The 18,153-nt window shown below is 44.0% G+C and overlaps 2 protein-coding genes across 5 annotated transcripts in view; both read left to right on the top strand.

The window, feature by feature from the left end:
• The first annotated feature begins 1,892 nt into the window (after window positions 1-1,892).
• SPP1 (secreted phosphoprotein 1) lies at window positions 1,893-6,381 on the top strand. Its single transcript, XM_049814854.1, has 7 exons — window positions 1,893-2,004; window positions 3,275-3,341; window positions 3,446-3,496; window positions 4,410-4,514; window positions 4,671-4,715; window positions 4,943-5,194; window positions 5,677-6,381. Exons 2-7 carry the CDS (start codon window positions 3,288-3,290, stop codon window positions 6,052-6,054), a joined length of 885 nt encoding a protein of 294 aa, XP_049670811.1. The 5' UTR covers window positions 1,893-2,004; window positions 3,275-3,287; the 3' UTR covers window positions 6,055-6,381.
• Window positions 6,382-6,895: 514 nt separating this feature from the next.
• The window catches only part of PKD2 (polycystin 2, transient receptor potential cation channel), a 29,321-nt gene continuing 18,063 nt past the window's right edge, over window positions 6,896-18,153 (top strand). For 2 of the 4 annotated variants that reach the window (XR_007507766.1, XM_049814842.1), the window contains exons 1-2: window positions 6,896-7,328; window positions 15,018-15,131. Coding sequence is in view for 3 of the 4 variants with exons in the window: in XM_049814842.1 (XP_049670799.1) it covers window positions 6,917-7,328; window positions 15,018-15,131 (526 nt within the window). In the remaining variant the exon portion in view is untranslated. Of the gene's footprint in view, window positions 7,470-14,512; window positions 14,588-15,017; window positions 15,132-18,153 lie in introns of those variants that run through there. The other 2 variants (XM_049814843.1, XM_049814844.1) reach the window with 2 other exon arrangements.

Below are 18,153 nucleotides of genomic sequence, written 5' to 3'. Positions count from 1 at the left end.
GGGATCAAAGGTACTCGGCTACCTAAGCACCTGGTTTGGGGTTCCCTGAAGTCAACAACAGTGGCCTTTTGAAGCAGTCCTAGTTACTACATAATAGTGATGTATTATAATCTGGGTATATCAGCTACTACATAATGCTCAAGCTGAAACTTCTAAATAGCACCCACTCACAGCTTGAGTCCTGCATCTGCATTCAAGGGCTTCAATAAACTGTCTGGTTTGCAGAAGCACTGAGCTGCAAATGTGATGGGAGGTGATATAAACTATCTAAACCTGCAGAAGATCATACTGCTGAAATCCCAGTTACTGAAGGCTTTTTTGCTTGAAAAGTCTTTCCTGAGTTAGTAAATAATAATGGTCACATAGCTCCAAAAAGAAAAGCTAGGATAGTCCTCATTCAGGTGGATGCACACATGGGTTTATGGACATGCAGAACTATTAATGATATGCTATCTTTTTATCCAATTCTTCTCCCAGGATATTAGAATACTCTATTAAGCACACGAAGTTAAACTTCTCACTGTTGCTGATCTCAGCTCAAAAATATAATTAGATAGGTCTGTGTGATGATGTGATGGGCAGTTGCCGAGCTAACTTGGGTATATTTCTCATGGTGTTTCTAAACATGCCACAGAACTGTTAGTAAGCACAGGATACTTGGTAACATGGGCTGGGACAGCAGGGTGTCTAGTTCATTGCTGCTTGACTAAGGACACATCAAACAATAGCTGGGTATCAGAAATGAGGACAAAGATAACCACTTTGAAACAGTTATAAATATTCTGCCTTCTAAAAGGACCATTTGGAATGTTTTCCTGTTTTTGAATGACACCTCATTGTCATTTTAAAGAAACACTGAATGGAAGGGGGTCTGGGAGTCTTACAGCACATCACTGATGATGCAGCAACTATCCAAAGCTATGGCTGTCCAAGTGAGGCACTGCCAGAATAGATCTGTTGCCCATCAGCAGGGCTGATGCACTGCTCTGTAGCAGACATGGAATTTCATCCCATGGTGTCCCTTGCTTCCCAATGCTAGTCATGGCACTCCTCATAGTGGAGCTATAGCTGCTATATTTTTTTCCTATTTCTTTTTTTTTAGCTTGAAAAATTTCTAGCATCTGCTCCCTGAAAAGGGTTCTGTAGCAGGTTTGGTGCAGCAGACAGCTGTAGCAGGTAAGTCAACCAAACCACCTAAGAGAGTGAATGAAACCAGAAAGGACCCAGAAGGGATACAAAAGAATAGAAAAGGAGTGAGAATTTCTAATAATGGTGCACAAACCCTTTTAAAATAGACTATCAGTGGCTCTTGTATACCTTTACAAACAAGTTTCTGGATGCAGAATGCCTATTGAGGCACACTAATTTTTTATTTTATTTTTTTTTACCTAGGTCAGACCAAGAAGGCAAAAGGCCGTATTCTGCACCTTGTCTCTGCAATTCCCGTTACAATATGTGTACGCTGGAGAGCAAATCTATAACTTTGTGGAAGCATTAAGACCTTTTGGTGGAGTTTTATGTTCACATCTCTTTCTTTCTGCACACATTACATATTCCTACCCCCTATGCAACAGGGCATGAAAGGTTTCTGGGAAACTGGGCACTGCCTTTTCACAAAAGGAGGACAGACGTGCCCTGAAGTCCTCCTACATGATACCAAATGCTGTGCATTCAACAAACCTGCTGGTTAATGATCTTGCCCATAAGTAATGTTTTAACCATAGAGTAGCTTTTGTTTGCTTCAAAAGCCACAAAGCCAAAGAGGAAGTGTAGGAGAACGTGGGCAGGACGGTGGCCAGGAGCCTCATGACTTCATCTTTTTCCGCCACATGGGGATTGGTGGCTGTGCCTGGGACAGGGTTTAAATTCCCCGAGGTCGGAGATGTCGGGCAGTCAGGGGATGAGGAGAGAAAGCCAGATCTGCTGATAGCCAACCGGCTGGAGCTGCTGCTGGGATCACTAAGAGCGCTCTTGTCGCAGCTGACTCCTCCAGCACCAGAGAAGGTAATATTTTGCTTTTTTTACCTGACATGCCATTTTGTCTGCAGCTTTAGTCAAGGAAGTGTTGGGCAGGAGATCTTTGAAAACTGCTTCACTGGACAGGGACATTTGATGTTTCTCTGTGGAAGAAGGTGTGCTTTTATAGGAGCAACATTGCTTTAGTGATGCAAGGTATTATACATAGTCACAATTTTAAAACTCTGTGCTGATAGATGTCAGGAGGAGGTTACTGAAAACCCTGCCACTGAATCAAGTGCTGGAAACTCAAAGCTGGTACTTGAACACAGAAAGCTTCCTCTGTCGTGTAACCACTGCCTGGCAGTGTCCCTGTTTTTCCTGGCAGGCTTGCAGTTTGTGCTGCACACTACTGAATGGATGGGACACACACTGTAACACTGTACAGAGAGTTACATTCTCTGTAACTCTTGAAATTGCAATACCTGTGATAGTGTCCTGCCTCAGGGCCAGCCTTATTAATGTATTTTAAATGTGCCCTTACTAGCCGTTCTTTTCTGCTATGATTTACTAAAGTTTTAAATGCCTCTTGTTCATCAGTAAATTGGTTTAATTTCTCAGGAATGTTCCTTATCCTGGGAATTGGTCTGTCAGCACCAAAATTTACTGTAGCTCAGCAGTCTCCTAATTTCAGCAGGAATCACTCCTTTATTAAAGTTCTAAAATGGCAATGTGGGCAGATATTTTACTTTATCTCTCGCTTGGAAACACAGGTTATTCTGTTCAAACTTCCTGAGGGGGAAATAAATGTCTATCAATAAGAGCAGTTTATGTTCATATAAACTGAGTTTACTCACAGCGACTCCAGTTAATAAACCTGAAAACTAGTTTTAAAATAACTGAAAAGATAATCCAAGCTGAGTTTGTCTTGTCCTGTCTCTTCTGACAAAATGTTAAATGAAGGAAGATAAAACAAAGCTAATCTTTATAGCACTTTGTTTTTCACAAAGCTTTTCCTTTGCCACTGCAAGTCAGTAGATGACAGAAGGAGTCTGCTCGCCTTCTCAGTATGGCTACTCTCACCACTGCTCAGCACTTCTCAGTACCTGGTTTTAAAATTCTTGTAGCTTTTGAGTTACAAAACAAGATGGGTGTGGGGTGGTGGTGGAGGACAGAAGAAAAAGATTGGCGTGGGCAGAATGAATCCTTAGCAGAGAGCTGGTCTTGGCACAGTGAAGGACACCAGGAGAAAGAAAAAGTCTATGGCATTTTTGTGGTATTTTACCTTGTTGACTCACTGTTCCAAAATATTTTCTAGGTAAAAAATCACAATGAAGGCGGCAGTTCTGTGTTTATGCCTTATCAGCATCACCGCTGCATGGCCAGTGAGTAAATCGCAAATGTGTATCAGTAATCACTTGCATATTTTCTTTGCATATTAGGAAGAAATTAATACTGACAAATGCTTTTTCTCTTTTCTCCCTTCAAGGTGAGTAAATACAAGCAGCATGCCATTTCTGCCAGCTCTGAAGAAAAATATGTAAGCTCCTTTTGTCTTTCTATTAATTTTCTTTAATAAATGCCTTTTTTTTTTTTTTCTCTAATACACATTGTCTGATACTCGTTTTATGATTGTAGCTGCTTGCAGAATGTGTCCTCACCTGGCTGTTATGAGCAAGTTTCTTAGGCAGCCAAAGCAGAGTGCCACGGATGTCAGTAGACTTTTGCCATGTTAGGCGTCCTGGTTGTGGACTTCTGTTAGTTGTATCTCTGGACTAGCACTGTAAACTTCTTTTCTAAATGGAAAAATCTGTAAGCTGCCAGTTAAAAAGAGAAAAGGACTGTAGCATGGCACAACTGCTATAATCTACATTTCATTAGTGTGGATCAGATGACAATATTTGGTGCTGAAAGAGCACTTCAATTCCCATGATTTTTTTGAGTGGTGCGAGTGAACTGTGTTAGTCTTGTATATAGCTATTTGATTTATACTCCATCGCCAGCTACCACCCATGTAAAATAAATTCTTTGCTCTGAGAATCAGCTCCTGCATTTAGTTTAGAGTCTTCGTGATGTGGGAGATAAATCACTCTTGGGAAAAGGACTTGAGAATTAGCAGAATGATGGTTCTTAGATATAACTCCAAATTTCACTCAATAAAAACCAGCTGGAGAAATTGATCTGAAATTCCCCAGGCTCTGCCAGTGGGAGAGGCACATCTTCTGTATTATATTGTTTGGGTATAATGTTCATCTGTGATCACGGCTTGTTCTGAGTCCTCTTCCTACTGCAATGAATTGCTGAGGACACATGCTGTACAAAGGGAGTATGTATTGCAGATGCCACATCTGCCTGCAAACAAAGGTTGCGATGCAGGCAGCTTTGCCTACTCCTGTATGCGCCTTTGTGGATTAACACCACCCCCCCCCCCCTTTTTTTTTTTTCTCTTCAAGGATCCCAGGGGCCATCAATCACACAGGTACCACCACCACCACATGAATTCTCAGTCTTTGGAGAGTCTGCAGCACACACAGAATGACCTGATGTCACCCCAGCAGGTATGGGCAACTAATGGGAAGAGAAAGCAGAGCACCTTTCAATGGCAAGATTTGCAAGTTAGGATTAAGTGCTTAAAGAACAGTCAATATGCTGATCAGCTCTGCTGTATATGCTTTAGTGTGCTAATAGTGAGTTTTATTCTATGTTGTTTTCAGACTCTTTACTCTTCAGAAGAAAGCGTGGATGTCCCAGCACAACCGGTAAGTGTTTTGAACAGCAAAATGTCAGCTGAGTGCTGTAGGGCAGCCAGTGTGTAGCAGCACTTATTTTCCTCAATCAAAAGCTTCAGGCAGGGTGAGGCGAGTTCAGAGCAATTAGTGCACATAGCTCCTCAACAGCGCATAAGCCCTGGGTGAGCAGGACAGATACCAGTCTGCACATCTCATATATATGTTCACTTGCCTGATGCATAATAAATGTTTTTCAGCACTTTCCTGATGTGTCAAGCAAGAGCCATGAAGATGTGGATGATGACAACGATGATAATGATTCCAATGACACGGATGAATCTGATGAGATTGTCACGAGTTTTCCCACAGACATTCCAGTAACTGTACCCTTCCCTCCTTTCCCTTTCACCCGAGGAGACAACAGTGGCAGAGGCGACAGCGTGGCCTACAGGGTGAGGGCAAAAGCCACAGTGGTGGAGTCTAGCAAACTCCGCAAAGCTGCAAAAAAGGTAAATAGTTCTGAGCAAGGGTACTGAGGTTTTTGGAAAAGGGTAGGGAACTTGAAAATGGACATGTTATTTTATGGGAGTCAGTTTTGAAAAGAATTGGTATGGGGAAAGTAAGCGTAAGTGAAGGAATGCATTTCCTTTCTCTGGATACCCCAAACTAGGGGTTATTGATGGCTGTCGATGCGCCGAGGGAGGAGCGTTGCCTGCTGCTGCTTAGCTGTGCAACACTGCAATTTGCACTATCATGATATACTTGCACACATGAAATGCGAGGCCAGGATCGAACTTCAGTTTCTTGTAATGTGAAATGTTCATGTAACTCCATAAAAGACCACCGTGTCTCCAGGCAGAGATGTATCATGCAGGCTTTGAGTGTCCCCGCAGCCTATGCAGCTTGCTTTGGTGCAGTATGGCAACACCTGTTGCAAGATCAGTTTCTCAGGGGTGACAGCGGCTCTTTCTTATTTTGCTTTCTAACACAGCTCATTGTGTATGATGCCAGTGAGGAGGATGAGAGTGCCCTGGATGCACACAGCCAGCAAACGGGGCTTTCCCGGGAGAAGCACACCATCAGCAGGGAATGGGCTGACAAGAGCCACGGGCAGGACAGCAGCGAGCTGGACAGCAAGCAGCATGACCGGAGCATGGAAAACGACAGCCGGCAGAAATTCGATAGCCACGAAGCAGGAGATGATAGCAAGGCTGGTGTCAGAGGGGATAGCTACCAGACCATGGAAAGCAGGGAGAGCCAGGTCCGCGTTTCAGCTGAGACCCCTGACGATAACAGCAATCAAACGTTGGAGAGTGCTGAGGATGCTCGAGATCATCACAGCATTGAAAATAACGAAGTCACCCTTTAAAGGGAGACAAAAGTAACGTTTCCCTTCTTTTCCAATTCCTACCTAAGGGGAGGGGGGAGTAGCTTCATTTCGGGTAACTGTAAGTGTAGAGCGCGTGGTGACTTTTGGGGTTTGGGGCAGCTTCTTTACCCGGTGGCCTCCCCTTGGCTGCCAGCAGTGCCAGCCCTCCACATCGCACCGGCCTCACAGGATGCCGTTGGCAGAGGTGTGGGGAAGCGAGACGAACACTGTCGGACACACAGAGCGAGCATTACCTCCCTGGCATGCTGTACTGCCAGCCTGTATTTTGCTGTAACCAGATTTAAATAAAAACCACAAAACCCTCAACCTGTGGGCTTCCATTACTGTTTGCCGGTTTGGGGCGGGGGGAGGTGGGCTTTCTGGCTGCTTCAGGAGCTTTAACGTCTCTCCTTCTTAAAATTGTGTGAAATGGCTGTTCCCCCCGCAATTTATTAAGGGGGTAAAACCCCTCCGCGGGGCCTCCTTCCACCTGTACCGAGGGACAGCGGCGAGCTGGCCTGAAATGCCCGGCGCCGGCCCCTGCACCGCTACCACAGAGGCGCCGCAGGGCTTCCCGCCTCACGGCTCGGCTCAGGGCTTCCCGCCTCACGGCTCGGCTCGGGGCTTCAGGCCTTGCGGGGTGGGGGCGGGGGGGAAGGCACTCGCCGGGAGCGCGGCCCTGAGGGCCGCACCGCTCTCTCAGGGCACGGCGGAGGGAGGGAAGGAAGCCCCGGCCGCCGCTCCCGCTGGGAGGCAGGGCAACTACATCTCCCTCCGAACCCCGGGCTTTCCGGGCCGGCGCCGGAGGGCGGGGAAGGGGCGGAGGCGGCGGCGCCCCGCCCCGGGCGGCGGCGGCGTGCTGATGGCGGGCCGTGGGGGCTGCCGGCGCGGTCGGGAGCAGCTGGAGCTGGAGCGGCTGGGTGAGGCGGCGCGGGCTGGCTCTTGCCCGCCGCCGTCGCCGCCGCTCTCCGCCTGCTCGCGGCAGGCCTGGAGTCGGGACAACCCGGGCTTCGAGCCCGAGGAGGAGGAGGAGGAGGCGGCGGCGGCGGCAGGGCCGGTGCTGGAGATGGACGTGGAGTGGGGCAGCCCTGCGGCCGGCGCTTCGTCGTCGTTGGGCAGCGGCGCGGCGGGTCAGAGCGACGGCGGGCGGCGGCAGCGGCGGCTCCCCGCGGGGCGCGGCGGGGCGGAGGCGTTGGGCCGCCACCAGGTGCCGCCCGACGGCGCTGCGCCACACCGAGCGGCCTGGGCCAAGCGCCTGGCGCGGCGGCTGCGAGGTGAGAGAGAGCCTCTGCCCCCCTCCCCGCCACCCCCTGCCCGGGCCCCTCCGGCCGGTGCGGGGCCCCGAGTCTTTCTCGGCCTCCGCGGCTCGCTGCCTTTTCCTGCAGACTGTCGCCAAGAGGAGCGTGTATGAGGAGGTTGTAGTCCCTTTGCCTTTTCTTCCACCCACCCACCCCTTTGCTCTCCGTCCTCTTTTTCCTCTGCCCGTGTTCCTTTCCCATCTCCCGTCTGTCCGTGCGTGCTTGCCCCTGTTTGTGTCGCCACTTCTTCAGGCACATCTGTATTCTGATCTCTGTCCTGGTTATGCCACCCAGCACACACAAATGCACACACACCTCTCTCCGTTTCCTCTGGAGCACAGTGCTTTCTGCCCCTCAGGTATTAATCCTGGCTGCTTTCAGTGTAAGAGGCTCTTGTGAGTGGTTTTTAGATACGTGTGGCTTTTCTGACCCAACACTAGGTCTTTGGAGAGTTGGAGCAGACTACTCGTCTGTCTTTTTCAGCATCCTCTGTCCTATAAAAGAGGTGGTTAGGATGGCATTCGTGCTTAGAGTGGGGTTGTTGGGAGAACGTTTTATTCATTTTTGTTTTTCTGCAATATTGCGCAGTGCCTTGGAGCTGCCCTCGGTTGTTGAGAGCTGCCTGTTGACATGCAGCTGGTGACCAGAGATGTAGTTTGAAGCGTAAGTGGGAGCATATCATATGAGCGTTTGGAGTCTCATTCTAAGCTTACTGCGTTAACTCTGTGCTGAGCTGGCCCTGTACGGGGTTGGTTTGACACAGCAGAGAAAATGGTGGATGGGGAGTTCTTTGGATTCAAGGTTGTGGGAGCACGTGTGAGAAACCCCCCTTCCTTTTCAGAGAAGTTTAAAATGTCAGCATCAAATCATGAGGATTTTAAATGCAGGATTTGTTTAAATGTCAGACAAAATCTTTATAAAGTTGCAGGAAAAGTAAACCATATTTAAAAAGTAAGGTTTCTTCTTCTAAAACGTGAATTTTCTGAAGTGATAGATAGTACTGCTACTGGCTGGCACAGCATCAGCAGAGGTGTCGAAACAAATGATTTTAAGCAGGGACTTGCACATTAGGCTATTGTATGTCCTGTATACTGTCACTTTGATTTTCATGTGCATTCAAAAATTGTTTGCTGTAATGATTTCTCTGCCTTCAGCTGTCTTGCACCAAAATAAATCCCTCTTGATCATTGCAGTGTTTTACTTGGATGCAAGTCGGACTCATAGAGATTATGGAATAGAGCGTGTTTTCTTTTCAACAGATTTTATTGGGAGAGTGTTCGGTGAACTAAGTCACTTCATAACAAGACCAGAATGGCCAGGAAAAAATAGAAATGATAATTATGTTGTGCATGAACTGGCACTGCTCTGTTTGGAGACTTCAATGGTGTGTTTAGTTTAGTCTGTCACTGAGATACGTAAATGCCTAGGAAAGGAGCTGCTTCATGTGGAGAAAGTAAAGTCCTTTTACAAAAGTGCTTATCTAAGGAGACTGTTCAGATGCTCCCTTCGTACTAGCTGTTGCTGAGAAGGAAGCTCCTGTATATGCTTTTGACTGTGGTGAAAAATTGTGGTGTTTTAACACGAGGTGAGAGTGAGAGTGACTTGGTGATGACCTGGCATAAGTTGCTACTGTTTAATCTCCATTGTGGTTTCTGCCATAATAGTCAAAAATGGATTATTCACGCTAGGACTGATTTTGGTGCTGGTTTCTGAGCCATTTTGAACGTGAAGGCAGACCTTAATAACATGTGGTTTGTGTGAGGTCAGAGTATTCGCAGATAGAAAGAGTCCATCAGACAGACTCCCGAGATACTGTTCTAACAAAGGCTTAGTAAAATGCTTTGTTGAATCATCTATAGTTTATCTGCATCTACAGCCGGGGGTTGGTTTTAGGTGGAGGAAGGCTGCTTATTTTTAGTATGCTTTTTTTCCTAGCAGTTTTTTAGGTTTTAAGCCTATATATATATATTTTAACCTTGTTCAGCTGAGCAAGCAGCAGAACCAAGAGGAACTGGCTTTTGGTGATGCTGCGTTCTGTGCTGGGCAGAATAAATGCAGCTGGGCCTTTAGTGGCATCAGTATAAGGCAGATGTTGCCAGAGAAGATACTCTGGCCCTGCTCTGGTAGATGGATCCCTTGCCTGTCTTGCTGCCTAGAAGCAATCTGTCTTGGGCTAGAATGACCACTTTGGGAGCTGATGCACATCTGTAGCGTGAACTTGTTAATTTCTGTTCTCAGACTGCACTGGGAGGACCACCTTTGATATGGCAACAGTATGTATCCTTTCAACTGGTGTGGTTCTCCTTACACTACTGGGTGTAAGCCTATTAATCAAGTGTGTGCTTTGTGGAGAATGGTGCAAAGTTACACGTTTTTGCAGTGCAAGAAAACAAAAAAGAAATATTTTCAATAATGGCTGTGGACAAAGCTGTCTCTTGCTGTTCGAGACAGTGTACGCTGGTAGTATTCTATTTTTAGCTGTAAAACGAAAAGGCTTGGTTTCATGTTTTAGGCATGTTTGGAGTGGATTTATCCCTGTGGTTACTATCCACAGTTTCTGTTGATATCTGACCTGCATACATTTTGTGTTTATAGGCAAGTGTAGCTAAAGTTGCTGTAGTAGACAAATCTTTTTCTGGCTCTTTCATGAGAGCGTTGCCATTAATTCATAGACACTGTGAATGGGTAGGTGTGACTTCCATGCTGTGGAGGTACTGCAGGGTGCTGTACTTGCCTGCTGCCTAAGTAACTAACCTTCCCTGAAGAATGTGGTTGCTGCAGGCTACACAGCAAAAGGGCTGATTTCAAGCCTGATATTAATATGGGGCACTTGAAGGATAAGTGAGGTTTTAATACTGGAAAGAGCACTCAGTAGTTCTTTTGACATTTCATGGGTAACTGTGAGGATCTTTCAAGACTGGAAAATGAAATCCTCAGTACTCGGTTTTATTTCAAGATAACTAGAGGAAAGTTAGCATAATTTGTTTAATGAAATTCCATTTCACTAAACAGAATTCAATAAGAGGGATTAATCCTTTGGATATCAAAAGTGTTACCATGGCTAAACAAGTTGCCATTCATCAGCTGAAGGATATTGAATGACTGCTTAACACTTTTCCTACTGTCAGCTGTGAAATAAAAATGCAGAGGGGATTTAAGGTAATGGGATTTTGGTAACTGCAACTATTGGAGTGACCATAACAGGAGTTACTAAGTGAATAGAAAGTCAACTACTTCAGACTATCTGTATTTTAGCTTCTTCGCTTTGTGGATTCTTTTCAGATTTTAACATGAGTCTCTGTTGAAGTAGCTTTAGTCCCTCTAGTCTTGCAGATCTCTTCAGCAAACATCCCAGATGCTGAGGGGAGAGGAGGGAATGACTATTCAACTCCGTTAAGGAGAAAGTATCAAAAGTTTTGATGAATAAGAGCAAAGTCCATTTCCAGAGGCAGGCTGGAAAGGTAATCTGCCCCTCACAGCTGTACTTTGGTGACCCAGTGCTACTGTGTCCTCGTGTGTGTCAATACTAAGGAGTGTATGTGGGGCATTTCTTGAAAGGTTTTCTTAGTCATTGTTAAATGGATGTATCAAATGTAATTTCCAGTCACTCATTAATTGTTACTTTCATGAAGAATGCATCGTGACATTTTTACTGAGTTGAACTAGTGCAGGCTCTGATTGTACATTACCAAGGAATGTGAACTGAGGATTGTGAGCCTGTGTTTTGTTGTTGTTTTGGGACAAAGCATCTTTGCCTGAGGGTCACTTTCCTCTCCTTCCCACTGCTGCATTCTTTCCCCAACATCTGAATTTCTGTTTAGGCAGATTAGTTAGTGATACGTATCTTGGCTTGAGCATTTTCAGAATTTAAGACTTTTACATTTATCTGAATTACTTAATAGGCGTTCTATACCTTATAAACTTGGCTTTATGATTATGTAGGTATATATGTATATGTAAGTACATATACATTATATATATTACATGTATGTATCTAACACTTTATATATGTGTAAACAAAGATTTTAATTTCCTGTGTTACCTAACAAGCCAGACTTTTTATTGTAAGATGAAATTTCATCTATATTTTTATTTGCACTTGATCATTATTTTTTGACAACTATTCTGAGTTCACGTACTCTTTGGCTAAGCCGTTTGGGCTACAGAATGAGTATGAGAGAATCGTTACTTGCAGATTTCTTTGAATGAAAGAGTATGTAGATTCTGTCGAAAAGTTGATGAATAGCAAATTTGTATAAGGAATGAACTGAAAATGATCAATTGAGGCTAGAAACGAAATGTTTTTGGTGCTTGCAGTAGATGTCAGCTTAAATCCAGCACTGCTTACCGCCACTATTCTTGGTGCATCTAAACCAATATTCTAATATTGCAAAAAGGGGAGTAGTGTACATGTCTTCTAAAAATGTGGCAACTAATGAAAGCTTCAATCTAGCTGATGGGCAAATCCAGATTTCTTTAACACAAAGATCATTGTATGATCTCTGGTGCTGTTTGTTTTGGGTTTTTTTCCTTCACATGTAACTTTCTGTTCCTTGCTGACTGACTCCTAGCAATATTCTAATATGACAGAATTTGAGCTTGCAAGCTTTCTGCTCACCACATTTCTTATTGGTGAGTAATGTGCTGACAGCTGGGACTCGGCTCTCTTGCCAGCTTAGCTCACTGGCTGTTCCAACCTTTTCTTCCTCTCTTCCACAATGTTTTCCTCCCTTTATTATGAGGGTTGCTAGTGCAACGTAGTGCTGTGCTAGAGGCTGAATTTGTTGAGTTCTTTATTAGTGACTCTGTAAATGTTCTTGGTTTTGTGTTTCTGTCTTCAAGAATGACCTAATGGTGAGGAGTTGGCATTCTGTGTAGTAAAGTTGCAGTCTTTATCTGTAAATTTTCAGACTTAGCCTTAAAGAACAGCTTTGAAAAAGCTTTCTTGTTTTGGGGGCTGACACCAGTAAAAGTTATAAGTTACTAATTAAGGAGTGTGAACAGAGATTAATGCTAAGACTATTAGTGCTTCCTGTGCCTATGCAAGTGAAGTTTCCTGGTTGACTTTGTCATTAGGTCACAACTTAAAAATGTGGTAGCTGAAAGGCTTCTAAAAACATCTAACACACTTTTTTTTTTTCTGAATACACCTTGTATTTGCAGGTAGAGGGAAGAGCTTCCTTATTCCCATCTCTTTGTTAGCAAATGAAGTTCTGCAGCAGGCAGATTAGCCCTTTGTCTGTTTTAGTCTTACAGCAGTGGTTGCAAAGCAGCTGAACTCTTGCTTCATTGTCAGATTTATAACATGTTTTGGCTGTCCCTTGTTGCTGTTCCATTTGACTTAAAATTACTGTGGTATGTTTGATGGATCCAAGATTTTTTTCCTAGGGAGTTTGAGGTTATTCCATTTCCATCTATGGAGAACATAAAGGATGCTTTAAAAGGTTGGCTGTTTAAAATACATGAAAAGGGTGGAGGTTTGGTGCACTTCTGTATGAGTGAATTTTTATTTTCATATGCTTTCTCTCCCACCATAAACCAAGTTCAAATTGCCTTGCTTTATTTAGGCTTAAGTGAAGAGAAGTACCTTGAAGGTAGCAGTTCTGGTCTGAGCATCAGCAGCTGTTCCCAGGTTTTTTTTCTGTTCTGTGTTAGGCACAGGAAATAAGTATGGCGGTTACGAACTGCTTTCTTTTCTCAGATGATTGTTTCTTTTAGAGACTCCATTTAAAAGATCCTTTTGCTTTTCTGTTACCCTTTTGGAAGGGATCACCAGACTTCAGTAACTTCTCTTACACTGTCTTCTTGAGAATGTCAAGTATAATAGTGTGGTGGGTTGACCCTGGCTGGGTGCCAGATGCCCACCAAAGCTGCTCTATCAATCCCTCTCCTCAGCTGGACAGGAGAGAGAAAGTACAACAAAAGGTTTGTAGGTCAAGTAAGGACAGGGAGAGATCCCTCAGCTAATTACCGTCACAGGCAAAAGCGGGCTTGACTTGGGGAAAATTAACTTAATTTATTGCCAACCAAACCAGAGTAGGGTTTGGTATTACCAGAAGTAATGCCAAACCTTAAACCACCTTCCCCCCACCCCTTCCTCCTTCCCAGCTCAACCCCACTCCCGGTTCTCTCCACCTCCTCCCCCCGGCAGCGCAGGGGAACAGGGGATGGGGGTTGGGGACAGCTCCCCACACCTTGTCTCTGCCGCTCCTTCCTCCTCGGAGGGAGGATTCCTCACACTCTTCCCCTGCTCCAGCGTGGGGTCCTTCCCACAGGAGACAGTCCTCCACAAACTTCTCCAATGTGGTCCCTTCCCATGGGCTGCAGTTCTTCAGGAACAGACTGCTCCAGCGTGGGTCCCCCACAGGGTCCCAGGTCCTGCCAGAAAACCTGCTCCAGCGTGGGCTCCTCTTTCCACAGATTTTCGGGTCCTATCAGGAGCTTGCTCCAGCGTGGGCTTTCCATGGGGTCACAGCCTCCTTCCGCCATCCATCTGCTCTGGCATGGGGTCCTCCACGGGCTGCAGGTGGAGATCTGCTCCACCGTGGACCTCCCTGGGCTGCAGGGGGACAGCCTGCCTCACCATGGTCTTCCCCATGGGCTGCAGGGGAATCTCTGCTCCGGCGCCTGGAGCACCTCCTCCCCCTCCTTCTTCACTGACGTGGGGGTCTGCAGCGTTGTTTCTCTTATGTGTTATCACTCCTCTCTCCGGCTGTAGTTTCTGTGTCCTAGCAACTTTTTTCCCCTTCTTGAATATGTTATCCCAGAGGCACTGCCACTGTTGCTGATGGGCTCAGACTTGGCCAGCGGCGGGTCCGTCTTGGAGCCGGCTGGCATTGGCTTCATGGGACATAGGGGAAGCTTCTAGCAGGTTCTCACAGAAGCCACCCCTGTAACACCCCCCCTTCCCCCCCCGACTACCAAAACCTTGGCACACAAACCCAGTACAAATAGGAAGCTAGTAACAGGCAGGAATAGTTCAGCTAATGCAGTTACCCACTTTGACACCTAGATGGCGGTTGCTCATTTAAGACGCTGCTGATGTTTCGGTGATAACTCTTTGTCGTGCAGGGAAAGAAATCATGTAGAAATACTCACCAAGATCCCTGCTGTGTGTCTGTTGGATATGCCTTGCCTATTTGGGAGAGGAAGGTTATGATTTGTTTTCTTTAAAAATATGTTTGACTGATGCGTCCTCCTTCCAGGTAGAAAGTTAGTTAAGACTGCTATTAAAGGTTAGATACTGAACGTGGATTTTCATTCGTCTAACGATGCTTTTCATACTTTAAAAAAACCCAAAACACTGCACTTCATTTTTTGAAGGATGGCTGTCTGTGCATGTCTTTGTATGCTTGCATCTGTTTTCATACCATATGGCTTTAAGTGACACCATTTCTGGCAAATATTCAGCAGATTCTGTTAGAGTTCTGCTGAGCTGTTACTAAATTATTGTGTTATCTCATGAATAGCAAATAACTGCCTTGGGTCCCTTTCAACCTACAGAAGAAGTTGTTCTTGCTTGAACTTAGATCAGTTTAAAATCCACAGAAGAACCTGCAGCAGACATGACATAGGTTAAGCTTTCAAAAACACTTAACTTATTATGTCACATCTGTGTCTAGTATCAGACATCTGTGTACATCATTATATCTATTTCCTTTCAAGGTCTGTGGGGGACAAGACTCATGGAAGAAAGCAACACCAGCAGAGAACGATATCTAAAAAGTGTTTTGCGGGAGTTGGTTACATACATGATTTTCCTTGTGGTCTTGTGTGTCTGTAAGTACCATTCAGCACTAATGCATCCTGTTCTGTACTATCTGCTTGCTCTCTGTGATTCCAGAATGAAGGTTGTTTCAGTGATGTGGGAGAAGAATTAATGGGCAGGTGTGTAGGCAAATATTTGGAATTAAATCTTTCTCTTGTTTCCGTGGGTGCGTTGTTGCTTGAGGTTGAAAATACTGCAACTTTCTGTGCCTTAACAAGCTTTGAACATTTAAGCAGGCTATACTTATTCTTTGTTTTTAGGGAGCATTTTTTTAATGTAGCACAACATTGCAGTGTAATGCTTCTGCTATACGTTTTGAAATAACTGAACAGAACTGTTAAATGTGAGGAGTAAGAGCTAGTCATCTAGGACAAAACATTAAATTAAACCAAATTTATCACCAAGCTTATGTACAGATCATTCTAAGAGTAAAAGTTATTGATAGTAGGTGGAAAGGCAGAGATAATGCTAACTACTTAGAAATATCTGATAATCTGAGTTTGCATGATGCTGGATGTTTTAAATGCAACTGGGACTTATATATACTCAGGGGTATATGGATCACAGATGGAGACTTCCATGATTTAAGTGTGTCATCTGTTTTGTTGTCTATGATATCATATGAATTATCATAACACTATAGAACACAGAACAGTTTAACATTCAACCTACTCTTTTCTTTTTTTTTTTTTTTTAATTTTGTTTGGCTTTTAAGTAGGTGACTACTTTGAGGTAGGTGCTCTAGAATCAACACTGAAGACAATATTAGTAGCTTCTACTAAATATAGTCTTAGTACAGAAGTGAGGCGCTTGACGGATCTCCAGCCTCACGCACAACAGTATTCCTGGACCCAAACGGAATTTAAGCAAGCAGCCTGAACTGGGTTTGCAGGTCTTTTCTCAGGGTGAGGAACCTTAGTGGTACTGAAGCATAGATAGTACAGGATGTTTATTTATCACAAGCCTCACAGAGCACCCTGAACACTTGTGGCTGATATAATGTAACAGTTCTGAGACCAGTCCTCTTTTGTAGCCTTGGGAACTTGAAGCCCTTACACAATTCTATTTCAAGATTTCTAGGGGTTTTTAAGTTGATAGTCAAAACAAGGCATGTTCATATAATTGCATAAAAATTAGTAAGACAGTGCAAAATAGAACTCCATAGTGGAGTTGTGAAATAGATGTTTTATTTGGTTACTAGAGAGAATAAAAACAAAATCCATATGCGTTAAGTTAGCTGATATGTTTCAAGTCTCCAATTTTTAGTGTGGGCAGTTCTGTTCTAAATGCCTGAAACGTCAGTGATGCTTAAATTGTCATTTCTGATCAGTTGTAATAGAACAAGGTGAAGTTTTACTTTTTTGTGAAAGAGAATCTTGGAGTGGAAAAGAAAATGCAAAACTACATTGGTAGACAGGTTCTGAGAGCAAGTCTGCCTTGCTTATCTGGAGTAGGATTACCAAAAACCCCAAATCCCCAAACTTTATACTGTTGATGCAACTGTTTTGGTGGTGTACTGCAAGCATGGTTATATATTAAATATAATGAGTTTTCCCTTCCCAAGTCCTTTAAGAATGCTTAGTGCGGGTTTATGAGCAAAGTTGTGTAAGACTGCTTGTGGCTGGTATGCTGTACCACCAGGAGAGGTATAGCAGTGAGGGACCTGAATTAAAGTGAAATTGGTTTCAGTGGGAAAAGTTTGACTGCAGGCTGTTAACAATTTGTTTTGCTATAGAAAAAGATTTTTGGTAACAGAATAAAGGAAAAGTATACTGTGTTAAATACCTACAGATATTGCTTACTCATTAGTGTTTTTAAGTACTATCCTGTCTATTTTTACATGTAAGCAATAACTCTGGGACAGACTGGTCTGTGGTTTGGCATGCCCTAGGAGTGAGCTTTCTGGTGCAGGCTAAATGCTATGGGCTTTTTTTAGTACTCTTGTATTTTTAAGAGTACATATTTAGAGAGAAACCAGGTATTGCACAGTCATGTGATACATTCCATGTGCCACAGCAGAAGTCTATTAAAAAATAGTTCTTGTTCTCTGGTTGCTAAAGAAAACACATTCTTTTCCCTGTGATAAAATATTTTTATAAAATTGTCAAAACTGATGGAGATTGTTTGGTGTAAACTCAGTCTTTCAGGCTTGTCTGAGTTTTAGCCATAAAATGGTTTTAAGTATTTACAGGCTGTAACAGTATCAGTGCCAGAGACTGTTCTCTTAAGCCATCTCGGCTTTGTACATCCTTTTATAATTTATGCTGTGTGGTCCTCTGCTTGGCCCCGTGTGAGGAAAAGAAACATGCAGTCATTTATTTTCTGTGGGGAGATTCTTAGAAGTGTTGTCTGAAAGTCAGATTCATTACCCAGTGTGCAGCGAGCCAATAATCACATAGTCAGAAGAAAAATTATTTATTTCATATTTGCGCAAAGAGGGGTGCTAGGTGGCAATTCCACAAAGATAGCACACCCTACAGTTAAACAAACAAGCAATTTATACAGTTTTGGATTCACCCATTTAGTTTCCAAAGTCCTTCCCCAAAATCATTATTGGTAGTCACTAATCTGTCACCATTTCTATTGGGCTAAGGTTTTCTCTGCTTTGAATTAAAAGTACAGTGTTCTTTTATTCTACAGCGCATGCACAAGGAGTGTGTGTGGGGTAAATCTTTTTGCTCTTGAATTGAGTTGGTGGTCATGATCTCCCCCTGCCGCCTTTACCTTTCCCCTAGTTACCGCACTTCATGCCCATTATCAATCACTCAACTTTCGGCGTTTTCTAGAGTGGGATGTTTCCTTCTTATGGGTCTTTTAATTCTTTTTTGAGGTTCTTCAAGGCCCAATTACTCCAGGATGTCCTTGGTTAAAGAATGCTAGCTGCTTTCTTTTCTGATTACAAATGATGTGGATGAAGTGTCTTTAGACTGTCAGCTTAATATACATACAAATAACATCTTGCATAGAAAGAACAGATCATTTCACATTTTTAGGTTAATCTTCAAGAGAAGCACTGCACATCTTGGGTGGAGT

Source organism: Accipiter gentilis, chromosome 12, assembly GCF_929443795.1.
Source record: "Accipiter gentilis chromosome 12, bAccGen1.1, whole genome shotgun sequence".
In the NCBI taxonomy this organism is placed as follows: Eukaryota; Metazoa; Chordata; class Aves; order Accipitriformes; family Accipitridae; genus Astur; species Astur gentilis.
This window is presented reverse-complemented; position numbering and strand designations above follow the sequence as displayed.

Coding starts and splice junctions, on each gene's coding strand:
- SPP1 (XM_049814854.1), top strand. CDS start 3,288: ATGAAGGCGGCAGTTCTGTGTTTATGCCTTATCAGCATCACCGCTGCA. Junction 4,515..4,670: donor ACCTGATGTCACCCCAGCAG/GTATGGGCAACT, acceptor TGTTGTTTTCAG/ACTCTTTACTCTTCAGAAGA. Junction 4,716..4,942: donor TGGATGTCCCAGCACAACCG/GTAAGTGTTTTG, acceptor AATGTTTTTCAG/CACTTTCCTGATGTGTCAAG.